General features: G+C 40.7%; 1 protein-coding gene across 5 annotated transcripts in view; it reads left to right on the top strand.

Annotated features, from left to right (window-relative positions):
- pde4d (phosphodiesterase 4D, cAMP-specific) overlaps positions 1 to 24,726 on the top strand; it is a 156,269-nt gene that overhangs the window by 111,484 nt on the left and 20,059 nt on the right. For 4 of the 5 annotated variants that reach the window (XM_029439345.1, XM_029439343.1, XM_029439347.1 and 1 more), the window contains 3 exons: positions 22,092 to 22,283; positions 24,302 to 24,338; positions 24,433 to 24,509. In XM_029439345.1, the coding sequence (XP_029295205.1) occupies positions 22,092 to 22,283; positions 24,302 to 24,338; positions 24,433 to 24,509 (306 nt within the window). Of the gene's footprint in view, positions 1 to 13,153; positions 13,432 to 22,091; positions 22,284 to 24,301; positions 24,339 to 24,432; positions 24,510 to 24,726 lie in introns of those variants that run through there. The other variant, XM_029439346.1, reaches the window with a different exon arrangement.

Raw genomic sequence — 24,726 nt, 5'->3', positions numbered from 1 at the left:
TCCATTTCAATTTTATTCATCGTGGCGGGTGCTGTCTCTCACTGTTGTCCACACAGCAGCTGCGAGATAGGGCATTCAATCTTGTGTTGATCTATGGGACAGAGGCAAGAAGATGGACACATCAATAAGAATACAGGGTGGCAGCCAGACATATTGCAGGCAGGGGATAGCCGCAGGTGCTTATATGAGCTCAGAATAAATCAAAAACAGAAATCTTACAAGCTAAGGGAGCTGGGACTTCCCCAGATGGTGATGTTAGTTAAATGTAAAATGATGAAAGGAGGTAAATCACTGGTTCATTTTCCTGAGACGTCTGTGTAGTCAGCTGTTTTGAATGACTGTGATATCTCAATGTTGATAAAATAACTGCGCCTTTTGATTTTATTAGTGAGTTGGTGTCAATAATTATAAATCATGAACAAGGTGTCTGATGACCTGTAGTATTGAAACAATTAGTGGATTAATCGAGCCAAACTGTTTTCAGACTCTTGTATGTTATGTTTTTAAATGTCTTGTTAAGTGAGGATCTTTGGTCTTGGACTCCTGGATGGATGGATGAAACAATCTGAAAGTGTCCTCTTGGACATGGATGCTATGATTGACATGTTTCACTATGTTATGCACATTAAATGATCAACAGATTAATCCACAATGAAAACAACCTTTAGTTGCATCCCTAATGAGCACCATGATACTCTACTCTGGACCTTTCAACAATGTATTATAAAGTAATTGTTGATACTAACCGGGAATAAAATGAGTTTCTAATTTTCCTGACATTGAAATGACATTGCTGATTCAGTGGCACAATACAAAGAAATCAGGAAAGAGCGTTACTCAGTGGCGAGTTGGAGTGCCAGCTGTGCAGCCGCGTACGTCACTATTTGACCTAAACAAAAGCTGCGGATTGCCAACAGATGTTATCATGCCCAGACTCTTTCCTGCAGGAACAAAGCAGAGCGGCTTGTTACATACTCCCACCACAGCTAAAAAACAAACAGTTGTAATGAAACAAAAAAATGTGGAGTTTTCAAGAAAAACAGTGTGGAGGCCTAGCCCTGGGGTTTTCATTGAAGGGTTTATGCGTCACTGCTCACTCTCTCTGGTTGTGTGTGTGTGTGTGTGTGTGTGTGTGTGTGTGTGTGTGTGTGTGTGTGTGTGTGTGTGTGTGTGTTTGGAGGTAGGGGGTCATCTGGCTTTGATTTCTTGGCTGCTGCTTTTGTGAGAGGCCACAACTTAACTAGTAATCCCTTTTTAGATTCTGATTTCCAAAGGTGTCTTTACTTATCCAAGAAAATTGCACTCATTCCTTGAAGACTCTGTCAGCTGTTTTTAGTTAAACCACCTCCCTTGTGGTTAGCGTAACAGACATTAGACATCACACACATTGTGAGAAATACCTCTTATTGGTAGGAAAGCATGACGATGACGAAGTTCTTATCAGGAGGGAGTTGCTCGTGATAATGATGGTGATTAGGATTACCATGATGACGTATATGAGGAGGCGTACAAACAGATTAGAGAAGGTTTAGGCTCAGAGAGGGAGTCCCCTTCACACACACGCACACACACCACACACACACACACACACACACACACATTCAGACATACCTGGCTGGATTTGGAATATTACAATTTATACAGTATTACAATTCCATCTAAGGCCAACTAGGAAACCTGTGAGGGTACAGGAAGGAGGAAGGTGAATGACTTGTCGAGTTGTCTTTATTCTAGTGTTTTATTTTGGCAAAGACAATTCTGTATTATAGAGTTGAGCTGCAGAGTTTAAATTCACACAAAACCCTGTCAGTATAACTTGAACAGTTGAGTGTTTTATTTGATAATTGTTTGTTTCTGCTTTTCTGTTTTATTGGTGCATTGTGTCAGACTTCCTTTCCAAATTCTGAACATCCAAGCTCTTGCTATAACCAATGTTTAGTCTACATATTTTCAGCTTCCTCTGTATTATTGCATGCTCTGGTAAATTATGAATGCAATTGTACAGTGCTTCCTTAGAGGAAATACACTCCCACTTGCACAACCCTCACTGTTACACTTCTCATCCATCCGGACAGACAGACTCTCACACTGCAGGCTGTAGAATAACACTCAACAGGACAGGCATGAACACGGACAATGAAGGATTATTTGAGACGGCACTGAATATCTACAGTACACTTAATTTCCACTTTCTGCCATCCACTTCATTTGGTCGCTCAGCCAGTACTGACCCCATTTAGCTGACTGATCCACAGGGATTTTGTTCTTTCCAGCAGCACATTCAAGTTGCAAAGATCCTGTTTCATGTCCTCCCAAATGTGCTTTTATTGAGATTAGGGAACTTGTTTGGTTGATCTTCAGGGCGCATAAGCAAGATAAAGTCACTCTTTTTCCTCTTGACAATATAAACATATGGAGTATAAAGGGTCAAAATGCATTTACATCAGCACCACCACCAATTAGTCATTTTAAAACCTGCAAGGAGAGATTCATCCTGTTCACACTAAATTCAGACCCTGGCATGCAGCCTAGGTGATTCACTACAATTATTCCATTTTGATTATGTCCTTGATACACTGGAAACAAGCAACTAGGAAAAGTTGCTCTGAAATGCTCTTATGCACCGTTCCACATCCCTATTATTTGCATATTTGTGGCTCATCTATCAGCTTGAATCAACGTCTTTTGTAGATATTTTCACTCTTTGTGGCAAAACCTAGACACTGTGATGCAGCAATCCAAGGAGTGGAAGACAAAACAGAGGAAAAATGGACGACATGCTTCTATTTTTATAATAGGATATAACAATGCTTTAACACGACTCAAAGCAGCTAAGTCTTTCAAGACAAAGCGTAATTCCAGTTGTGTTGTTTTTTCATTGTTGGGAAATTCTTTATTTGGAATAACCCCTTGAGATGTACCATTTTGTTTTCAAGGGGGTCCTGATATAATATAAGCACAATTAGACAAAACATTTAACCGTCTTAAAGTAAGTCTTAAATGTCTACATGTAGGACTCACATTTTTGCACCAATCTCCTTGCACCTCTGTCTGGAGGTTAAAGTTGTTTTTGTGATTGGGAAGGTATACTTAATCATCTGTATATGAGGACGTAGTATAATTAAGGTGAGCCCCTGTGACGTTAGTGCTCCCTGTGTTTGTTTTGAGGAACATCTTAACCTGGATTACCTGGACTATGGCGAGGACACCCTTGGCGCTCACTGGCAGGGTATCCCTCCCTCCCACACACACACACACACGCATATAGTCCAGGCTTAGACACACACTCTACGAACTTCTCTGTAAGCAAGTGGCTCAGCTCTGACACAGTCTCATCAGATGTCATCAGGGTTTTAATGAGGAATTACTCTGACATCATTGGGACTGCTGCCAAGTTAAACCCATTAGCTTCACCATGTACTTGCAGTGCACAACAGCTTGAACCGTGCGTGTTCATGTGTGATATCCAAGAGCCTATTGAGAAAGCTGTGCAGCCAATGTGTGTCTGCGTCCTGTTATCACCTATCATCTCTCCAGTAACGCATACATAAAAACAAACTGTGTCCCACTTTGCCGGCCAAGACGGTGTCTGATGTCCATTACTCTATCATGATATTATTGCTCCTAAAGTGCAGAATATGTGACTTTTACCTCAATTTACCAAATTAAGATTTAGATATGTTTGAGCCCTGAGACATAAACCAAGTCTGCATGGAATCCGTATGTGTGCACATGATGATTGTCATGGAGTAAAAGCTGTTGTGAGATGCTTCCTCATCTTGAGCTCTTCACAGTTCTTAACAATGTGATTCTATCGCACCAGAAAGGTCAGGTTTTGGACTGTTGGTCTGATAAAAGCAAAACAAAACCAAGCAATAGACATGACCTTGGGGAAATTGTGACAGGCAATTTTCACTTTTCAAATTTTCTAACGAAGAAAATAATTCAATGATTAGTCAATTATGAAAATAATGGTTAGTTTCACAGCCTGTTATAAAACTCTTTGCCTCTGAGCCAGATTTCTTCATGCTGGCCTCAGTACATGGTTCTCACATTCATACTGTCCAGCATCACTTCAGCCTTAAAACATCACGACACAGTCATGTTGTCAGTGTAAGCAGCCAGATACACACACACACACACACTTGCAGAACACACATGCACAGCACAAGTAAGAGCTTTTGTTGGGCTTATCTTCAGCGGTCACGCTTCTCCAGACTATTTTCTTTTTTTATTATTATTTTGTGGCTGGGGCTGCTTTCAATACTCCTTTGTGCTCTCGTGAGTCTGTGAGACAAACAATAGTTCATCCAGTTTAAATCCTCTCTCCAGTCTGTGAGTCAGATGGATGTATAAATAGAGCAAAGGTAAGTCATGCGTGGCTGCTGTGAATATTACATTTATTGGCCTGAACAACACATCCTACAATGAAGTGTTTGGGTTGATCCCTTTGCGGGTATGCTAACATGTACATCTTTAAACCTCCAATAAATCAGTGTCGACAGCTTCACTCCATCTTTCCATCCTTGACCCTCTGAGAAGCCCCCTGTCAGCCTCGTTTTCTCATTACACATTCTGCCGCTCTATCCTTAGCAACTGAAGGCTGTACCTGATTGGTTGTCAGGACCTACCTGTCCCTTTTTGATTTCTGCCAGGTCACCATGGCAACCACATTATAAACATGAATCTAGCAGGGGACCGTAAAGGCAGACAGGAAGTGCGTGTCTCGCTGAGGTGAAGGAATTGCTCCTTGACACACATAATAACAGCTGTTTTGAAGCACCATGATTAGCTGAGAGACGTTTAATTCACACAAATTCAGTGCCGCATGAATCCGTTGTTTTCTCTTAATCACGTTTATTTTGCTGATTTACATACTTGAAAACAAACATCAAACCATTGTAATCATTTCAATGGAAGTGCAGTTACCATGGCACTAAGCTGCAGCAGCAGCTTAAAGACATAGTTATACCTTCTTTTCCGTGGCACTATGTCTATATCACTGCTGCCTGTTGCTTTCTTAAACAATTCAATATGAAGCTGCTGAACCTGAAAGATTGGTAGGAAGCAAATCCCACCCCTCCCTGCCACTTTCTGTGGTATTCTCTGTCTGGACAAATCTTTGCAACTGAGAGCCAACAAAGCTGCCATTGTCCTCTCTCTTAGTCCATCTTAATATTTGTCTTCAGAAAGAAACCCAATTCTTTGTGTCTGTTGCACATTATTAAAAACTGTCAAATACTGAAAGCTGGCATCAAATGTCTGCTCAGATGTATATTCATCTTGACTATTTTATCAGATAGTTCGTAGTTCAAATAAAAAATGTTGTCAAAGTTTGCTTCTTGTCTTAAATGGTAAATGGACTTGCATTTATACAGTGCCTTGCATCCGGCCACTTAAAGCGCGTTTTACACTTCATGTCAACATTTACACATTAACTCACACACTGATGGCCGGGTTGCCAAACAAGGGTTTAACCTTATGGTCATTCACACACACTCACACACCGATGGCTTTGCCTTCGGGAGCAATTCTGGGCTCAGTATCTTGCCCAAGGACAGTATGACATGCGGACTGGAGGAGCGTTGGATCGAACAAATATCCAGTCTTTGTAATCATATTCAAAAATAATTTCAACCGCAGTGCAAGTGCAGTTGCCATGGCTCTTAAGACTAGATATGCATCGATCCTAAGCTTATAACAAGGTGGCTGACCCTACCAGTCATGAGAGGAGAGCGTTTCACAAAGCCCTCCCTGTCTCTCTGGCTAACAGCCAGTCAATTAGCTGTTTATGCACTTTGGTACTTAACTTGCGGAGTCTGCATCCCTGCCTGCTCATTTTCATCACTGATTACTCTATTCAGTTTTAACTTTATTAAAAATGTTGAATCTATGATTGTATGGCTTTCTCTCTCCCAATATTCCCAGTACCTGCATCCCTTTTAAGATATGATTTGCAATACATCATTGAAACTGAGAATATACAGTTGAACTACATTACCCACACCTAGTCTCTGAAAAGCTGCTTGTATGTACACGTTTCAACATTCAGATACAGTGGTTCTGGTTGTATGGCTTTGAGCCTCAGGGACACTGAGTGACGACAGTCGCACCGTCACCTGGCGCTCTGTCACAGCTCGTCGCTGCCACTGACAGTGTGTCAGGCAGATAGGCAGACATATGCTTGTGTTACAGGTTGTGTGTCTGTCAGAGGGAGCAATTGATCTGTGAAGCCTCGATGTATTGATCTCTGTGTGCATTTTATCTGGCTGTACATGTTGTAGTGTGTGTGCTCATGTTCAGATGTTCAGTGCGAGTGTTGAAGCCTGTTGTGTCTGTCGTTGCATCTGTGACTTTGACAGCCTCCCTGTCCACCCAGGAGCTGTTGTCACATGCTTGCTGCTTCAATCAGAGCTGAGCAGAAGCCGTGAATCCGCAGAGATTCTTGGCTCTGTGTGTTAGAGCTGCTGATGGTTGAGCTCTTGTTACTGCAGTTTCTCTGCAGAGCAGACTGCCCCCTGCTGGCAGCTCTCAGCAGTTAACTGATTTATCAGTCGGGAGTGATTTATCTTGTATCTTGATAGTGGTGTAAGTGTCTGAAAATGATACTACACGATGACACATAACAATACTCATAAATATGCATGCTCAATTGAATCAGTTTCACTCACAGCTTGAAATATTTTGCCATCTACAAACACAGCGGTATGCTTTGTTTTCAAAAGCTAACATACTACATATATCTGCTATACTAATTCTTGCTGTTGGCTCAAATTGTAGTTACTGTTCATTTGACATGTGTTTCTCATGATACAAGGTTTTCACTGCTGTTCCAGATTGTTTATTGTGGTACTCTGCTCCCCCCTAGTGGTGGAAAGTAGCTATAACCAATGTTTGGAAAGGAATGAGACGAGGCTCGGTGCTGGCGTACTTACATTACATTTTGTTGAATAAAATTATACTTTTTTAGGTCAAAATAATGCCCTGACATGAAGTGACCTAGTCATCTTGTTGTTGGTTTTATCAGTATTTCAAACACTTATTTAACCAGAAATAGTTGTACAGTTTATGTTCTATAATAGTCATGCTTTGTTTTCTGTATCAATTTGTTCACTTTTGTGCTAATCAGCAGTTATTTTTAATCATATTACTCATGCTTGTTAGATTTTGGAAGCATATATTTGGGAAGTCAGTATGTTTTATATGCCATACTGTGAGGGCATATAAAGTGTATAAAGCTTACGGTTGGATGGCAGGTCATGATTCAGAGAGGCTCCCTGCAACTTACAAAAACAGATGAAGAACAAAGATAAAAACACTTTTTTAAAGTGTATTGAAATGTTTATTTGGTAGCCTGTTACAATACATCAATATGTTTTGTGTTAACATATAAATAAATACATCTCTCACACACACACACACACACGCACACACACACACACACACACACACACACACACACACACAACTCAAACAATCTCTCCCAAGAGAACTGACAACATTTTAAAATAAAAAAATGACTGCAGGTGAAGTTGCTCTTCCTCACTTAACTGTACCACTTCTTGCACCTGTCAGGTAAAGAATAGCCCTTCCGAGATATTTAAGGTCCAAAAATAGATCAATGTGTGCTGAACAGAATACAATAATCAAGTCAGGGTTCTGGTACAAATGGACCTCCTGGCAGTGTGCATGGAGAAGCAGGCAGTATGGAAGATATGCACTCCAGCATCACTGGCAGTGAGAACTTAATTCTGCAGTACTTTTCATTTTTACTGTACACTAATCAACTTACTCCTCTTATCCATCATAAGGCTTTAACTGAGGGAGATTGACACTACATGGGTATGTAACGTTGCAGCAAGTCTACAATATCATCATAAACATATGATTCATATGAAACATATGATGATGACAGAGAAAAGACCAATTAGTTTGCTCTAACGCTGCACTTTGCTCCTCCCTCTCCTTTCCCGATCAAGTCACACCCATGCTGAGCCCTCTCCTCTCCTCTCTCCTCTCCCACCTCTTCTCACACACCCCTCCCTCCTTTTAAGCTTCATCAGGATTGTAATTCTATCTTTTCTCTCTCTCTCTCTCTCTATGTCTTGGCACAAGTGTGTGTGTGTGTATGTGTGAGTCAGTGTGTGGCAGTGGTTAAGAGCCTCACTAAAATGAGTTTGCCTGTGAACTCAGATAATTTATCTTTGGAAAGGATAGCCCGCTACCGCCACGCCTGCTCCAACGGCTCACCCTTCGCCACAAACAAGCCCATCGACATCAAACCTCGTGGCAGGAGAGGGTATGATTGCTCTCTGGGACTGAACCTGTTTGTGGGAGGGAAGGGGGACAGCGTGTCGATGATGTGACCTTAGCCTACATGCTTTTGTGAGGATTTGTTTTCATGTGGAACTATTTCATATGATCTGCATTGGTTACATAGTTAGATATTGAGTGTTGTTGCTTATTGTAGCTCAGCTTGTGTTGCTCTTTCTCTATAGTTAATATCCACCCATTGCTTGCATGTGGAACGTTGAGTTTGAGAGTAAGAAGTATTAAGACAACTCAGGTGAAACTGAATGTCAGCCGAGCTTAGTATCCGTCTGCTCTTTGAGTGTAAACTTCGAGTATGTAATGTGTAAGTTTGTGGATTTATGTGTTTGTATGACTTGCATGAATGTACACAACGTGTGTGTGTTCTCTCTTATCAGAACATTAGCTGATGAATAGCTTGACAACACCAAGCTGGAACAGTGTTACCAACAGAGCATTGTGTAAATGGTGGTTGCTTGGTGGCTGGTGGTGTTGTTAGAGCTCTGTCGAAGCTGTAGCTCTACTGTTTACTCTGCTAAACCTATATTGTTGACCTGAAGTGTGTGTGTGTGTGTGTGTGTGTGTGTGTGTGTGTGTGTGTGTGTGTGTGTGTGTTTGTGTCTCTCTGTGTTCCATGAGGAGCAGCTTCTCTGCTTTTACAAACCATAGTTAAGAGCCAGGCAAATGATAAATAAGCAGGTTTCATCCAGTCATCTAAAGCATCAAGGTGATCAGGAAGACAAGTCAGTTCACTAACAACAGCAGTGCGTACACTAATCATCAGAGCACTCTCTGTCCATTAAAGCTCACACAGAAAATGTCAAGACCTTGTTAGACCCATTTCATACTGCATTGCTCTGACTAATACGTACTCAGCGACCCCGGACAAAACTAAAATGTGCTATCCTCTGATGTACATACGTGTGTGTGCATAAACATATGGTAAATTGGGAGGTAAATTGTGTACGTGTGTTTGAATATGAAGCAACGGTAATGGCTTGTAGACATATAGATATGGATGGAGCCTTGTCAATACTGTGGACCAGCCACCTGTGCTCACTGCCTGCTCCTTAGTTGAGTGCTATTTATATCAGCATTTACTGAGTGTGTGTATGTGCAACGTATACTGAAGCTGGATCATGGGAGAGGTCTTTTATTAAACAAAAATCAATAACTGGTCGCTACATCTATGCAACTGGTTTTTATGATATTTATTATATACATTTTAGCACTAGGTGGCAGCGGTTCTCTGAGTTGCACAGAATTTGATATAACAGAATAATCATAGAATTAATTAGTTCTTATTAGATGGTGCAATAAGTGTTTAATAAGTAACCATTAACATAATACATTTTACCTACAATTAATGTAATACCTACAATTAATGTAATACCTTTTACATGAATGCTGCCTCTGTTTTGCTTATTAATTACTTTATTATTACATTATTTGCTGGTTTTATTGGGCTCTTAATAAAAAGGTAATTGTTTTTTTCCCCAAAACTTAAAACAGATCTCAAAAGACAGAAACAAAAAAATGCATTACAAATAATTAGATACGTATTGAATATGGTGATGTATGTAGAAATTACATTATTGGGAAAATATATGTATGATTAATGGGAGGCTTTTTTTTTTTTACTGTATAATGATGATACATGTATAAATAAAGATCATTGCAGCTTTGGCATCAGGTTGTTGTTGGTATATTATTTCAATAAGACGAGTTATCACCTCTTACATAAAAACATGATCTGTGTTGAGAAGAACATACATTATATTGTCTTTTAAGGCAAACATATTGATCTTTTTTGGCATACAGGGAGTTACATAGTGTTCTAAGTAGTACGAGTGAGATGGATTTCATGCTGAATATATCATTTGATTCTGATCTGTAGGCCAAGCACATTCTTCCCTGCAAAATCTACTCCTGTTGAGCAGGTTCATCATTTGTGTTTGTGTCTTACACCTCTGCTTCCTGGGGATGGCAGTAGTGTAAAAGTAAATACTCATTATGTTTGAGCGTGTGTCTATGTGGATGGCTGCATGAACTTGTGGGCTAAAGACCGCACAGAGAGGAAAACAAGAAGCGATGGTGTGACTCTCGTATGCTCAGAGTCAGTTCATTACTGATTTAAGTCCCAGTTTTCTGATTGCTTCTATCTAAACAGATCTGTGTTTGAATGTAAATAATGTGTTCAGTTTCTCTCTGTGGACTCAGTATGGTGACATGGGTTAAATAATGTTTGCATTGGTATTGTCGTCATGTCGTCTGTTGTGTTTTCATTTAGGATTCATGTGGTTTCAATGCAGAGTAAAGAGTTTTCTTAAGGAAACGCTTCTCTTTTGTTGCTATTTCCTTGACCTCATGGAATGTGCAGACCGTGTTAATAGGATTAGTTTCACCACTTTGACCAAGCTATAAACTCCCTCATTCTGCCACGGTACACTGTAAGCATTAGATGTGCCTATTCACTGTAACTCACTGGAAGTGCTCCATACACATGGTCATATTTTTGCATAACAAATACAGTATCAGCTATCAACAATGGTGATATGGAAGGAAGACATCCTTTAAATCAATACATTGATCTAAAATACTTTTAGATTATAGATTAGCAGTGCAGGGCCTAGTTCAGTATTTATTTGAGGTGAATGTGTTGTGTTATTATTTGCTAAGAGGTGTCTGCATGTACAGTGGCCATGCGTTTGTCCATGAGTCATTTTTGCACGTTACTGCATGTGAGCTCCTCTGCATGTGCGTATACTAGAAAATAGCATACGCCATCTGACTCACTCTTTTCTCATGTCTGCCTCAGCTCTTCCGTGACATAAAAGCACATCTACGTAATATACTCATGAAGTGGATAACCACAGTATTATGAGTCCATGGGTGCAATGAACAATTTATTCTTCCCTTGTAAGAGCTGCAGATGGATGTGTTTCCCTCTCAAAGAAAACACTAAAGAGAAGCATCCTCTGACTGATGTCCATCTCTTGTTACTAACGCCTACGGCCAGTTTTCAGTATTGATGACATGTAAATAATCTCACTGCTTTCAAGATGAAAGGGCTGGCATAATGTGTATGCTGATCCTTCAGTGTTCATCATTACATGTGTTGTGTTTTTACTGTTTGTTTTAACTTCTTGGATCTACGACTAGGGACACAGTCCTACATTTAAAACTGTTTTCACGTTACCCCCAAAACTGCAACAGAGAGAACGACAGAAATAATTGTCTGCAGTGCTAGTGCAGGATGTGGAGATGCAGCATAATACTTGAAAACAGAACACTCCTTATAAGTGTCTGTGAATGTTTTGTATTGTTTAACAGTCCAAAATACCGCACGCATACAATTATGTCTCGTTTTCATTTTGATCCGCCTACATACTACAAGCTACACACATGAATCACATGCATACAGAGGTTGAGTAGCTTTCTTGGTGTTACTTCTTCATGTGTGATTGACATGCCAGACAGCTGACACACCTGCCTGCCTGCTGGTGGACTGCTAATGTTAGCAGCAGACGATGCCATCTGAGCTCCACACTCGCACCTACTTCATAGATAGCAACACACTAATGATTCTATTGCGTTGCCAGCGAGGCACTGCTGATGTTTGTTACGGGAAAATAAGCACATTAAAATCAAAATAACCTACTCTGTCTTGGGTACGATAAGAAGTAAAGGAAAACTATTATGTTGAGTCGGAATATAATGAAAAGTCTTGGAAGAGAGTGCTGAAATAGATTCAGTTCACACAACTCATGACTTCATGTAGTAAATGAAAGTTTAAAGGCTGTTGGGGAAAGATATGCAGTGTACCTGAGTGCTGTGTGTCACTGAGTTGTAAGACTTTTGTGCAGAGGGTAGCACAAAGTGGCTTTAAAAAGGATCTCAAACTTTGGGACACATTTTAGCTGCAGAGCCTTCCATCAGAGGGTTAACACTGCAAAAAACCTGTTTTGAAAAATTGAAAATAAGATATTTATACATACAATTATTCAATTATACAAATTACAAACTTTGGGATAATTATCACTTACAAAATTAAAAGGTAATTAAAACTATTTAGGCAAATTGAAAAAAATGCTGTATTCAATGCAGTTCAATACGTTTGCAAGTCAGCTATAGCATGTGTTATTATTGAAATAGCTTGCTACGATTAATAGAAAAAAGCATTTTGTCCTCATTTCTAACACATATTTTCACACCCACACATTATTCTCAATTTCACTAATGCTACCATGGGCCAATATATTCTAAATCCTTACTGTAGTTCTAACTCTTGCCAAAAAAAAGCATTTCAGTAAATCCCTTGTTTATTCAATTTATTGCTTCTCTCTTTGGACTGATGGAAGTCAGCCAACAGTATCTTTGTACATAATCATCTCCAGATCATTGACATGCTTTGGCTGTTAGTTTTAGGTTACTGTGCCGAGTGATTGACACTTGAGACCATTGTTAAGATTGCTGGAGGATACAAGTCCCGCCCTTTCAAGGAATTACTACTACCAAAACAAACCCCTCCCACTCCAGACATACCCAAGCTGCAGCTCAGAGAAGCAGCGAGACAGAGAGACAGCACAGGAGAGTCATGTAACTCAAACACAGGGACACAGTCGTGAAAAGAGAGAAAGAGAGACAGAGGTGAGGAGGGAGGGGAAAAGAGACTCGGGGACATGAAATGGCTGGATTAGGAAAGAGGCAGATCTCATGTTGAACTAGCAAGAAAGATAAGTGCAAATGAGTGACAGAGGAAGGGAGGGAGAGCAGGATAAAGAACCTCCTACTGTCAAACGATCAGAGCTCGAGGAGTAGCAGCAGCATTGTGGGATATTCTTGGACGGAGGGTTTGATCTGACTCTACTCTCGCTTGGCCGACCTGACGACTCCATCGGACTTACCCTGAGGGAAGGAAGTTCCCACTGGATCCCTTTAGACCAGTGAGAACTGTAGTCGGACCAGAACAGAGGGCTGGTCAGAGGTGTCTAGGTGGCTCAGAGGGGGTGTGTGAGTGTGTTTGCAGATGTAATGTGGAAGGAAAAGCCAGACCATGAGTATCATTCTTAAACCACGGTCGCGCTCCACCAGCTCATTGAAGAACACAGAGGGAATATGGTAAATAGACGGCGAACTTTGTCCTGCTGACAACATTTCCATGTTAATCCTGCTGTGCATGCGTGTGTTGTGCTCTATTGTTCTCCATCCGCCTGTTTATTGCTCTCTCAAATACTTTTTCTCTGCCTCATCGGTTTCTTCCCGAGTCCTTCCTTTTCTGAGTTTGCTTGCGTGTTGTGTTTGTGGATCGTTGAAGTGCCGTCTGAACGCTTTCCCCTTTTCTTCTTAATCAAAACTTTCTGCCAACCCCGTGGTTTGCTGTAGATACTTTCTTTACCCTGTAAATGTCAGTTACAGAGTTATTGTGCATGACATGTTCTATGGTCAGATTAGATTTGTTCTGTCCTTAACTCCAGTGTATTTTGTGCTTCATCAGACAGGCTCAATAACGACATGACACTTGCTGTAGTTGTCATGACCCTGGTGTCTTACCCTCAGTGTACTTTAATGTAATTAGAACTCACTGTCTATTCAGCCAGTTAAATTGTCTCAAACACAAGGTTGTAAAACAGCAAAGGAATCATTGTGTTGTGTCACTATACATTCTCCTGTCTGCACATGGCTCCCGATAAATGCAGGATGCAGAGTGCAATGCCAGGGGCACAAATCGCCCTGCCCTCCCCCTCCTGTCTCAACTTGTCCTTTCCTGTCAGCACTAATTTCTAACTAAGAAACTGCCCTGTGGCTTTAACATCGTAAGGTAATATTAACATTGTGGTACTCTGAGGCAGAGCTGTAAATGGATCAGAACAACGCTGGACAAATGTGTTCGGGGGGGGGGGGGGTTGCCCAGCAGCATGTCAAACCTGCAGGGTTCACAGTGTTCTCAAATTGTTGTCACAGTGTTCTCACAGTGTTCTCACATTGTTCTCACAGTGTTCTCACATTGTTCTTACAGTGTTCTCACATTGTTCTCACAGTGTTCTCACATTGTTCTTACAGTGTTCTCACATTGTTCTCACAGTGTTCTCACATTGTTCTCATATTGTTCTTACAGTGTTCTCACATTGTTCTTACAGTGTTCTCACATTGTTCTTACAGTGTTCTCACATTGTTCTTACAGTGTTCTCACATTGTTCTCACAGTGTTCTCACATTGTTCTTACAGTGTTCTCACATTGTTCTCACAGTGTTCTCACATTGTTCTCATATTGTTCTTACAGTGTTCTCACATTGTTCTTACAGTGTTCTCACAGTGTTCTCACATTGTTCTCATATTGTTCTCACAGTGTTCTCACATTGTTCTCATATTGTTCTCACAGTGTTCTCACATTGTTCTCACATTGTTCTCACATTGTTCTCACATTGTCAGTGTATGTATCTGTTCTACAACCTCCCCAGCAGGAAATCCCATTTGTGTGAAATGAAGACACATTAATTAGGTCTTTGAGGGTAGTAGTTCTCTGAGCGGGCGGCACAGATCACAGATAGTACGTTATCTGGTTTGAGGGTGTAAAGTGTAGTGAAGCTACACAGAAACCTGATATTAGTGTTAGAGCTGACTGCAGAATGTAGCTCTTTTTGTCATTTTAAAAGCTGTGAATCTGGCAATGTTAGGTTTGTATGAGCCATCTTCTTGAATGACTACCAAAAGCAGTACTCAGCTGGACAAAGCATACCGCCTCCTCAATCTGGCCTGCTCTCCTCTCTTCTGTTATTTACTGTTGTACCAAGGCTTCTTTCACTAATTCTCATCATCGCTTTGTCTTTCATAATTGTTATCACTGAGCTTACAACATTTACAGTAGTTTTGTGAGTAGATTTATGTACGGGATAATTCTAGTGATAAGCTGTTTGTGTTAGGGTGGGTGTGTTTGTGCCATGTATGCATGTGCAATGCAGAAACAAGTGAGCGTTATCTCTCTAAGTCAGCTAATTCTCATCAAGATAACCGAATTAAACACCCGCCTGAAGTATCTGTGTATGTGTTTCTAAGCTATGTTTGTGACAGTCTATGCATCTTTGTTTGTTTGCATGACTGCTTATGTATCTAAGACAGTGACGTGCTCCCTGGCTTGAACAACTTAAACCCCGCTCCACCCAACCGTTTAAATGCAGGTCTGTGTACGCAGACTTTTGAGTTAGCTTTAGTTTGGGAAAGTAGAAAGATGAGGATTTGGGAATTATCCAATGTTCATATAATCATGTTAGCTTCACACCTATTGGAGTGCCTTTCCCACTTTAAAACCCAGAGTGTGTTAGGTGCGATGAGATAAAGCATGGAAAAGTCGGCAACGTGTGACTTTTGAATGCAAGTGTTTGCATCTGGCCTTTGTCAGTCTGTAGTTGGGCATCTCAAGAAGATAAATGTTGAAGGTTACCTGTTATCTGTTATCTGGTCTCTCATATGGGCTGACAACATGCAAGTTATCTAACACATTTTTCAAATTTGACCTTAAGTGATTCAGACCTGAGATGATGAATAGGACTGAAAATAGGTTCATGGTTAAGTGGACCTCTATGTATATAAAAGCAAAACTAGTTTGCTTTGAACCATGTGACCTGAGATGACGCTGCATTGCCATAGTGACCTCTTTGTATGTCTTTCATGATTGACTGAGTTTCCTGAATGACAGCGAGCACTAAAGTAGTGTCATGACTAAAAGTGAAGGATGCATTTTACTTGTAGTTGACAGGGCAAGAAAAACCAAAAGCGACAGAGAAAGCAAGACAGAGTGCACATCTTTAAGGTGACCTGATTTTAGACATTGTAACAAACTATAACTGTCATACAAACAAGAACAACCTTTCTGTACGGAGTCAAGTCCTGTATGCTACTTAGATTCTGCACTTGAAATTTAAATGTTATCAGTTATAAAATTCACCCATTTTGATTTATCTGCAAAGAAAAAGAAATGTTGACAACATTTGCTGCCTGGTTTGTATTAAACTTAATGCGTTTATGTGACTAAGAAGGCATGTGCATGAGTACGAGCCAGACAGAGAAAACAAGTCTTGGTTGTCAGCGAAGTGGTCAGTCACTTATCTCATTGGCCTGACTGCCCTGTGGGTGCGGCGCTCTTCACAGTTTATTTATGTTACCTCTGTCTTATTTCTGGTAGTAAGCTTTGGTTTGGACATGCCCACTCCTCTGTAGACTTTCCATAAAAGATGGCAAGGACAGTGTTGAGAATTAGAGGATTATGAACACTAACATGTTGCCTCATGGCGCCATTTTTTGGGCCGTGATATTAATTAATTAGGCGCTTTGCCTACATGTGCTGCAAAGATGATGGTCACGTTCTCTTATCTTTACTCGGTCTAAGTTAGCAACGTTTCATCTACCAGTAGCGCTTGTCTGCTGGAAATGATCTTTAAGGCTGGATTACAGTGTTGTAGACTTTAAATTAACTTACATGTTTCAATACAATTGAATAATGGGAATGGAAATACAAGGAATGTAATGTTTATTGTGCAAAACACTTTTTTCATTTAGTGAAATAGTGAAACTTCTCAATGCATGTGTTTATTTGTTATCTTGGCACAATTAATTGTAAAAAGTGTTATGATTTAGATCATTGAATATCTGATCAGACGGTCAACAAGAGTCTGACGAAGCATTCAAAGCAAGATTTTGATACTTGACAGTTTTTGATATTTGATTCCACAGACACATTTCGGTCAGTACTAAAAAGACGCTGAGGTTCAATACATAGCTCGACTTATCTGACGGAGTGCTATAATAAAAACTTTAGGTCCAAACAATTATCCAACAACATGGTCACGTTCCAACATTCAGGCAAGTATGCAGCATAACTAAGACTCCCTTGTCTCTGCCTAAACAGTGTACTAATATCATTTGAGTTATGCCTACATTTTAATCTGATTTTTTGAGTCTGAGGACATAAAAGTACGTCTTTCATCACATAAATATAGTAAAAATTCAATTTGGCTCATCCATAAGACTGTGACTGGTTAGTATTTCAACATGAAAGATAACTTATGATAATCTCCTGTTGTGTCTCTTGTAGGATTCATTGTTTTCTTTGGAAAGCACATTGATAGTCAGAGCAGGTCACATTCCTCAAATATAGATACTAATACTCTACTTTCCTTTTGATTTGTTTCCCAGCTGCACCGTGTTGTTGTATTACACAATTAGTGATCACATGTTAAGCAAAGGTGCTGTGGCTCTGAAACCTCACTGAACCAGCACAGCTTGTACATAACTGTATGCGTCATCTGTGCCAACTCTTTCGTCTTTGGTCTCTATATTCTATTCCTTGGTCATGGGTCACTCTTTTGCACTTGGAACATGGTCAAGGTTACCAAACATTTGTTCAGGATCACATACTGACACTCGCATGCATGCGAGGGAACACGCTCCTCACAATCCTCATAAATACAGACACTTGAAAGCTCATATATGCACACAACAAACACACACACACACACACACACACACACACACACACACAGAGCTCTGACATGTCTCTCCTTGTCCTTTCTCCACTGCCTGCTCCCCCCTTTGTCCTCACTGCTTTCTAAAATAAATCGAGTGTCGTCTTCCCTCTGTCTATCTACTTCAACACCACTTTGTTGGGCACACTATTCAAACACAAATAAGCAATTCATGCGCAGTTTGTATTATTCTTATCAGATTTGTGTCCTAGTTTTGGTGAAATGTGTTTAGAGAAAGTTTTTCTTTTATTAGATATGTTATGCTTGTTTAAACTTTGCAAAGAGACAAAAATACCATGTTTTATTACGTAACGTCTCCTGCATTTTCTGGCCGACCAACTCTGAATGATCGTTTGGAAAACAGAGCCTCACTGTCCTCTGCTGATTATGTATCAAAGACAGTTATGCCCTGACCTCTTTCTCCCGTACGTCTCTTAACCGCGCTATCACATCAACTCCTGTGGTGTTTATAATTGCTTAAGTGACCCAGGGCTGAAAATGAATGAGTCATTGATCTATGTCTTTGTGTGTGTGTGTGTGTGTGTGTGTGTGTGTGTGTGTGTGTGTGTGTGTGTGTGTGTGTGTGTGTGTGTGTGTGTGTGTGTATGTGTGTGAGAGAGAGGGAGGGAGAGAAAGAGAAGAGAAAGACGGACGCATAAGGAGAGAGGAGATCGAGACAGAAGTGACAGAGAGAGAGAGAGAGAGAGAGAGAGAGAGGGAGAGAGAGAGGATAAAAAACCTGTGCCGTGTCCTTACGCAAATATGTGACCCAGCAGCGTCCTACATCTATCTCAGTGCCCTTACAACTACAGTACTGAATATTTCTTGTGTTTAACCTAGCAACGCTCTGTTACAGTGCAGCTGAAACATTTTCTAGCAACAAACAATCCCTCTGTTTTCCCTGAAACCTAAACTCAAGCATGAAACTGTACTTCTGTGGGAAACACTCCCTACAGGCCATCTTCTCGTCTACTCTTGTGGCTGCAGGCTAATATAGCTATTCAGGTTACTGTAATACTTTTATCTTAGTTTATCTTTCCTGTTGTCATTTTAAAGTGAACCATCTCTAGACATGATACCGAGATTAGGCTTTGATTACAGCAAAGATTAGCTATTAGCCGAGTCTACCAAAACATATGCTTGTTGCACAAATTATTCAAAATACATTTATGCTTTGAACACTGAATACCTGGAAAGGTTTATAGTCCAAATTCATAAGTTTGTCCCAGAAGATTTTATTCATCAGGTTGCAATCTGCCAATTGCAATTGTGATGGGTAACATTATCAAGTTAATAGCCATTGTGTAAATTCAAAATATTACTAGGGCTAGGGATCTAATATGGTTATTTTAAGAACTCATGTGGAAACACTAAATATCAGTACAAAATATGTGGAATTTGCAGCTCCAGTGCAGATCCATCTACATACATTAGCCTCATTGATCAGTATATAGTACAAAGTACTATACCCAAAGTGAAGCCTGTCTGTCTGTCTGTCATTCTTTCTTTCATTCTGCAAGTTCTCTTTAGATAAACTAGATTTTAAGCTCTCCATCATCCATCCAATGTTTGCACATCAAATATTTCCTTATTTGCTATTTATATCTGAATTCTGGATTACTCCCTTTTGGGGTAAACTGTGGTTTCTTTTCGTCTCGGCCTCTAAGTAATGCTAGATTTACTTCCCATCTCGACAATAATCCCTTTGCGAGTCGTACTTGTGCTTTTTTGACCTTTTTATTTTCTTTTTTTTTCAACTCATGCGTGCTCATCTTGATGAGCTGCTGCTTTGTGTCAGAGCAGGAAAAAAGTCCAGACATTCTTACTGTGATGTCAATCCTGGTGCAATACCTCAGTAAACTTGTTGAAAAGATCATTCCCAAAGAGGGCTTGTCTGTGGAGTCACACACACACACACACACACACACACACACACACACACACACACACACACACACACACACCTGAGTGGAGTTACGTGTCGGCTGTTTGGCTGAGAATCTGTACAGGCTGTGACGTCAGAGTGAGTGTGATAATGAATCAGTTGTTAAACATATGGTCTTATGTTTTGGCACTTTTACTCTCCTTCTATCTGTAATCTTTGTCTTGTACGCGAACATGATACACACAGCGATACACACATTGACACAGAACAACTGGAGAACGGACTGACCTGGGCCTGGAATGCCTTTATACGTCACTTGTGTGTGTCCATGGTTTCAAACCTGCAGTAAAGGAAACCTATCACTTCATGTGATAAGAGGGGGTGGATTGGATTGTGTGAGTGTACATGCTTCTGATCTAATGCTATGTATAGAAAGACGGAGTGAGAGGACTCGGGGACAGAGATCGGGTGATGTGTGTCAGATGAGACAAGCTGTGGAGGAAAGTTTCTGGAGTCATTACAGCTCACGTATTATCTCTGTGTTTGTGTGTGTGTGTTTCTCTAAGAGCTCGTTGGAGACCGGGAAGAGGACAATACAATTGCCCTTCCCTCAGTCATCAGGCAGACGGCCAAACTATCCCATTCCACAACCAAAGCTCACACTCGCTTAGCTGCTGCTACTCACAGAGATCACAGAAGATATAGCACGGCATTTAGCCATTTAATTTGTTGTGGAAAATATGCCTGGAATGTCCTGTGTGTCGTTCAGAGACATACAGTACAGCGATGCTTGTGAGAAGCTTAACGACTTTTTCCTTTTAAAATCTCTCCCGCAAAACATTCTCAACCCATGAGTACGCTCTCCTTTTCTCACAACCTTCAACACAACCTTGCTAAACACAGTTCAAAGGGATAATAACGTGTAAGGTCAGTGAATCATCTTCTGTGGGTTTTAACTACCCTGATGGGAACGTACAGGATCAAGATGTTAAACAGGAAGGGTACTGATAGCAATGTTAGTCATTTCTCATTGTGTAACAACAAGGAATGTTTTAGTTGTTAGTTGGATGTTTACTTTAACTTTCATACTTACAACGCACATACACACACGTACTGTATGTACACTCACTCTGCTCTTCCACATGCATAAACATGGCGCTTACATGAGCAGGGTGTCCCTTACTGACTAAGTCTTAGATGATATTGGATTAATGTGTGGTTGTTTTCCAAAGTGAGGATGATGGTGGTGACAAAGGGGACGTCATCCCCCTGCGTAAGTTTCGCACTTGGAGGAATCCCTCCTGACCTTAGCCTCCACACTAGATGGGATTATGGGATTGCGTGATAGCCTTAGCGATGAGGCAGATATCCCTGGTGACAGGCGTTAGTCATCACCTGGGCGATCATTCACTGAGGAGACTTAGGAGCTCATTGTGACATCCCAGTGGGAAATAGTGTCACTGGTTTAGAAACGCCTTTCAGCTGTGAGTCAGTGGCACTGTTAGAGCAGAGGTATTCCCTGTGGCCCTGTGCAGAGTTTAAACAAAGAATATTGCTTGTGGTTGTTTTTTGGGGGGCTTTGAATATTGCTGCATTAGTTCTAACTGTTGGTGATGGGGCCAAATGTTTTTCCCATCAATCATAATCATCCAATAATCAGCAAGATAATAACTGACGGACTGATTATAATTTCAAATGATAAAGCAAATGTATGTCACCTAGCTGTGCATGAGTAGCACAGGGCCCTCAAGCCTACATGGTAGTTACGTCATGTACAATGTCCGTCATATTATGCTTTAAATGTCACAGCTTCTGATCAAGGTGCCAATTAACAGCAACATATGGCACCTATGCTGCTGTGATGGAAAGAATATTCATGTGGGTTTAGTCGATATGTGAGTCAGCTCTGAAGACATCAAGACCTCGAACATGTAATTAGTGATTGCATTAGCCTGTGATTTCTTTAGACATGGATAGAGCAGCTACATGACGCAGCCATAAGTACATTCTGTTACAGACTGCACCTTATTAGAAGTAGATTTATTCATGCATGGTGTGCACTCAGTTGGTGGTCAGATTGTCTAAATTGTTTCTGAGGAGAATGCATCACTACATCCTTCTCCTCATCCTTTGAATGAACATCACAGATTGTGCACCATGAGTTTTGGCTGTTTGGCATTATAATAATATTAACTTTTCTGGATGCATTGGGAAACTGAATCTGATCACAAATGTTGCTTGATCTTTCAAGTGCAAGATTGAAATAATGTTTAATTTCTGCATTTTTATCATATCACAATACCGAGTATCATCCGTACATTATCAGTTTCTGATCTTTGTTTCTTTCTCCCTCTCTTTTTTTTCTCCATATGCAGTTTCGACGTGGACAATGGCACGTCATCAGGTCGCAGCCCCCTGGACCCCATGGCCAGCCCGGGCTCAGGCCTCATCCTGCAGGCAAATTTTGTCCACAGCCAACGGAGAGAGTCGTTCCTCTACCGCTCTGACAGTGACTACGACCTCTCCCCCAAGTCTATGTCCCGAAACTCCTCCATTGCCAGTGACATGTAAGTGTGTGGTGTATTTTGCTTCCAACTCAACCTTCATAAAATATACCCAAAATGCTCCTCATTGTGCTAAATGTGGTTAATTCTGCTTTTTTTTCTGCCTCTCTGAATCCGTTCACGGCTAAATGTGCTTTGAACCAGGTCTTAAAGCTGCCACGCGGCTATCTTGACCTCTTGGGATGTTTGCAGGACCAACAGCTGATTGTGTGCTGTCACATCTATTCTTAGCCATAACCAGTAGCATAAACAAGGTGGTCAGTCACGAGCACGGTTTAAGTGGCCGATATGTTTTGCCAAATTACTGATTAGTACTGTATAACTCATAAGAATAATGGGATGGATTTGTGTGCTGCATTTAATTTGTTTAGAGTTCTGCAATCGTTTGATCATGTGTCTTTAATACTAACTCCGCATTGCCTTCTAACGGTAGTGAAACACACTCATGATGATAAAACACACAAACTAGCACTGGTATCTTCTGGGTCAGAGTATATATTGATAGCACATTCCTCCTTTCCCACACAGTGGTTGCTATCCAGTTACATGTACTGTACACCTAATGCTACAAGAAATACAAATATTGACTGAAAATATAACATTTCCATCCAGCCTGAAGGAAAGACAAATACACAAGTGAATGAAAAATAATGTCCTGCAGTAACCGTAGATTTCCTCCTTACTGCTGCTTTTTGCTCTGGAGTATTAAACCAATAACCCTTCTATGACCTACGACTACTATCCACTAAATCCTTTTATGCATCATTCTTTCATATTGTTTTTTCTTGCTAAATTGCATAAACAAGGACACTTGAGATAGCTAGCAGGAGGCAACTTGTCTTGCTCTCTTTATGAAATGAATAATACAACTTCACAATCAAGTGTACACAATTAAATTGCATGTTTCATAAAGAACCTAACAAAGAGAAATCTTCAGAAAAATATAGTCCAGATATTTCTCAGAGTAAATTCTTTCCAAGAAAACATCAAAACAGAGCAGGGACAGCCTGTACATGCCTCCAAAAGGCCACAGTAAAAGGTGAACAGCCGTATTCCTAACATATTCTTGCCTCTCCTCTTATCTACAAAGATTATTTACGTCACTCTCATAGAGTACATAGCCCGTCATCTTTACTTTCAATACCTTCTGTTTGTCTTGTGATAGGAGCACATGACAATCCTGCGTCCCCTTTGACTTTCATACCAGGCATGTCAGCGCACGTGCCAGTGGGTGTGTGCATGACGTGGCTGCAGCCTTGTAGAACTGAGCAGTAGAATGAGAGCTCCGTGACACTAACACACTGCTGTCACCTGAACAAATGTTGACAGTGTTCACAGTCATAACATGGCTCAGGGGTCAGCAGGATTCTGACTCAAAGTGTACTGTTTAAGATTCCTTTAGCTTGAATTGAACTGAATAATGCTATCCAATCTTTTAACAATGCCCACTGAGGTGCCCTTGAGCACTCCACTAACTTCAGGAGCCATGTATGCAAGGGCTTGAAAACTGCTCAGCTATTTTCTTCTCTGGATAAATAAGTCATTAAAATATGAAATCATGACTGCCTATGGGATATAGTTTAGGACAGTGAAGGGGAGGAATGTAAAGAGAGGGAAATGACACAGTGAAAGGGTGACTGTGTGAGGGACATGGAGGTAAAGCCGGTGCAAAGACTTGCTTGCAGGTGTAACAGTGTCCTTGCTGTGAGAATATATTGCCATTCACTGAACTTCCTTTACGTGTACAGAGAGATGTCCACCAACAAATCCCTATTGACACCTCAAACTGTTTACAACTCTTACGCATTGTGACGTAGGGCCTCAGCTGGTAGCTGATGTGATGAGTAAACATGTCACTGTGATTGAGTGCATCAGAGATGCCGAAACTAATCGATTGTGATGACCCCCGCTCCTCCCTCCCCTTGACCTTTTCAGCTCATGAGCACACTCCTCTGTTGTTTAATGTCAATATACTGAACAACTGCAGCTAATGTTAGAGCCACTGTCTTTGTGTTTTTCAGTCATGGTGATGATATGATTGTAACGCCATTTGCACAGGTGAGCACTCCAACCCATAAAAAAATGTTTCTTTTTTCATTTTCTTCATATTTTACATTGTCATAAATTGATGTGTGGTTCCTGTTCCCTTCAGGTTCTCGCAAGCTTGAGAACTGTACGAAACAACTTTGGTGCATTAACTAATATACAACAAGACAGAGCATCCAATAAGTAAGTTGCCGGCTTTACTGTTTTTTGTTTTTGTGTTTGAAACTGAGAAATGAAATATGTCATAGTGGGAGTAGTGGCTGTAGGGTTGTATCACAGCATGTCACAATATGTGATGACGCACTAAGAAGTGGCAGTGATTTTGAATTTATTCACATGCTGCACTTACCTGCGATTTGTCCAGTGCTCACTCACACTCTGGCTTTGCTCGCCCTCTGCT

The sequence above is a fragment of the Cottoperca gobio genome, chromosome 9 (genome assembly GCF_900634415.1).
Source record: "Cottoperca gobio chromosome 9, fCotGob3.1, whole genome shotgun sequence".
Classification (NCBI taxonomy): Eukaryota; Metazoa; Chordata; class Actinopteri; order Perciformes; family Bovichtidae; genus Cottoperca; species Cottoperca gobio.
The sequence above is the reverse complement of the archived record's forward strand: the minus strand, read 5'-3'. Positions and strand labels throughout refer to the sequence as shown.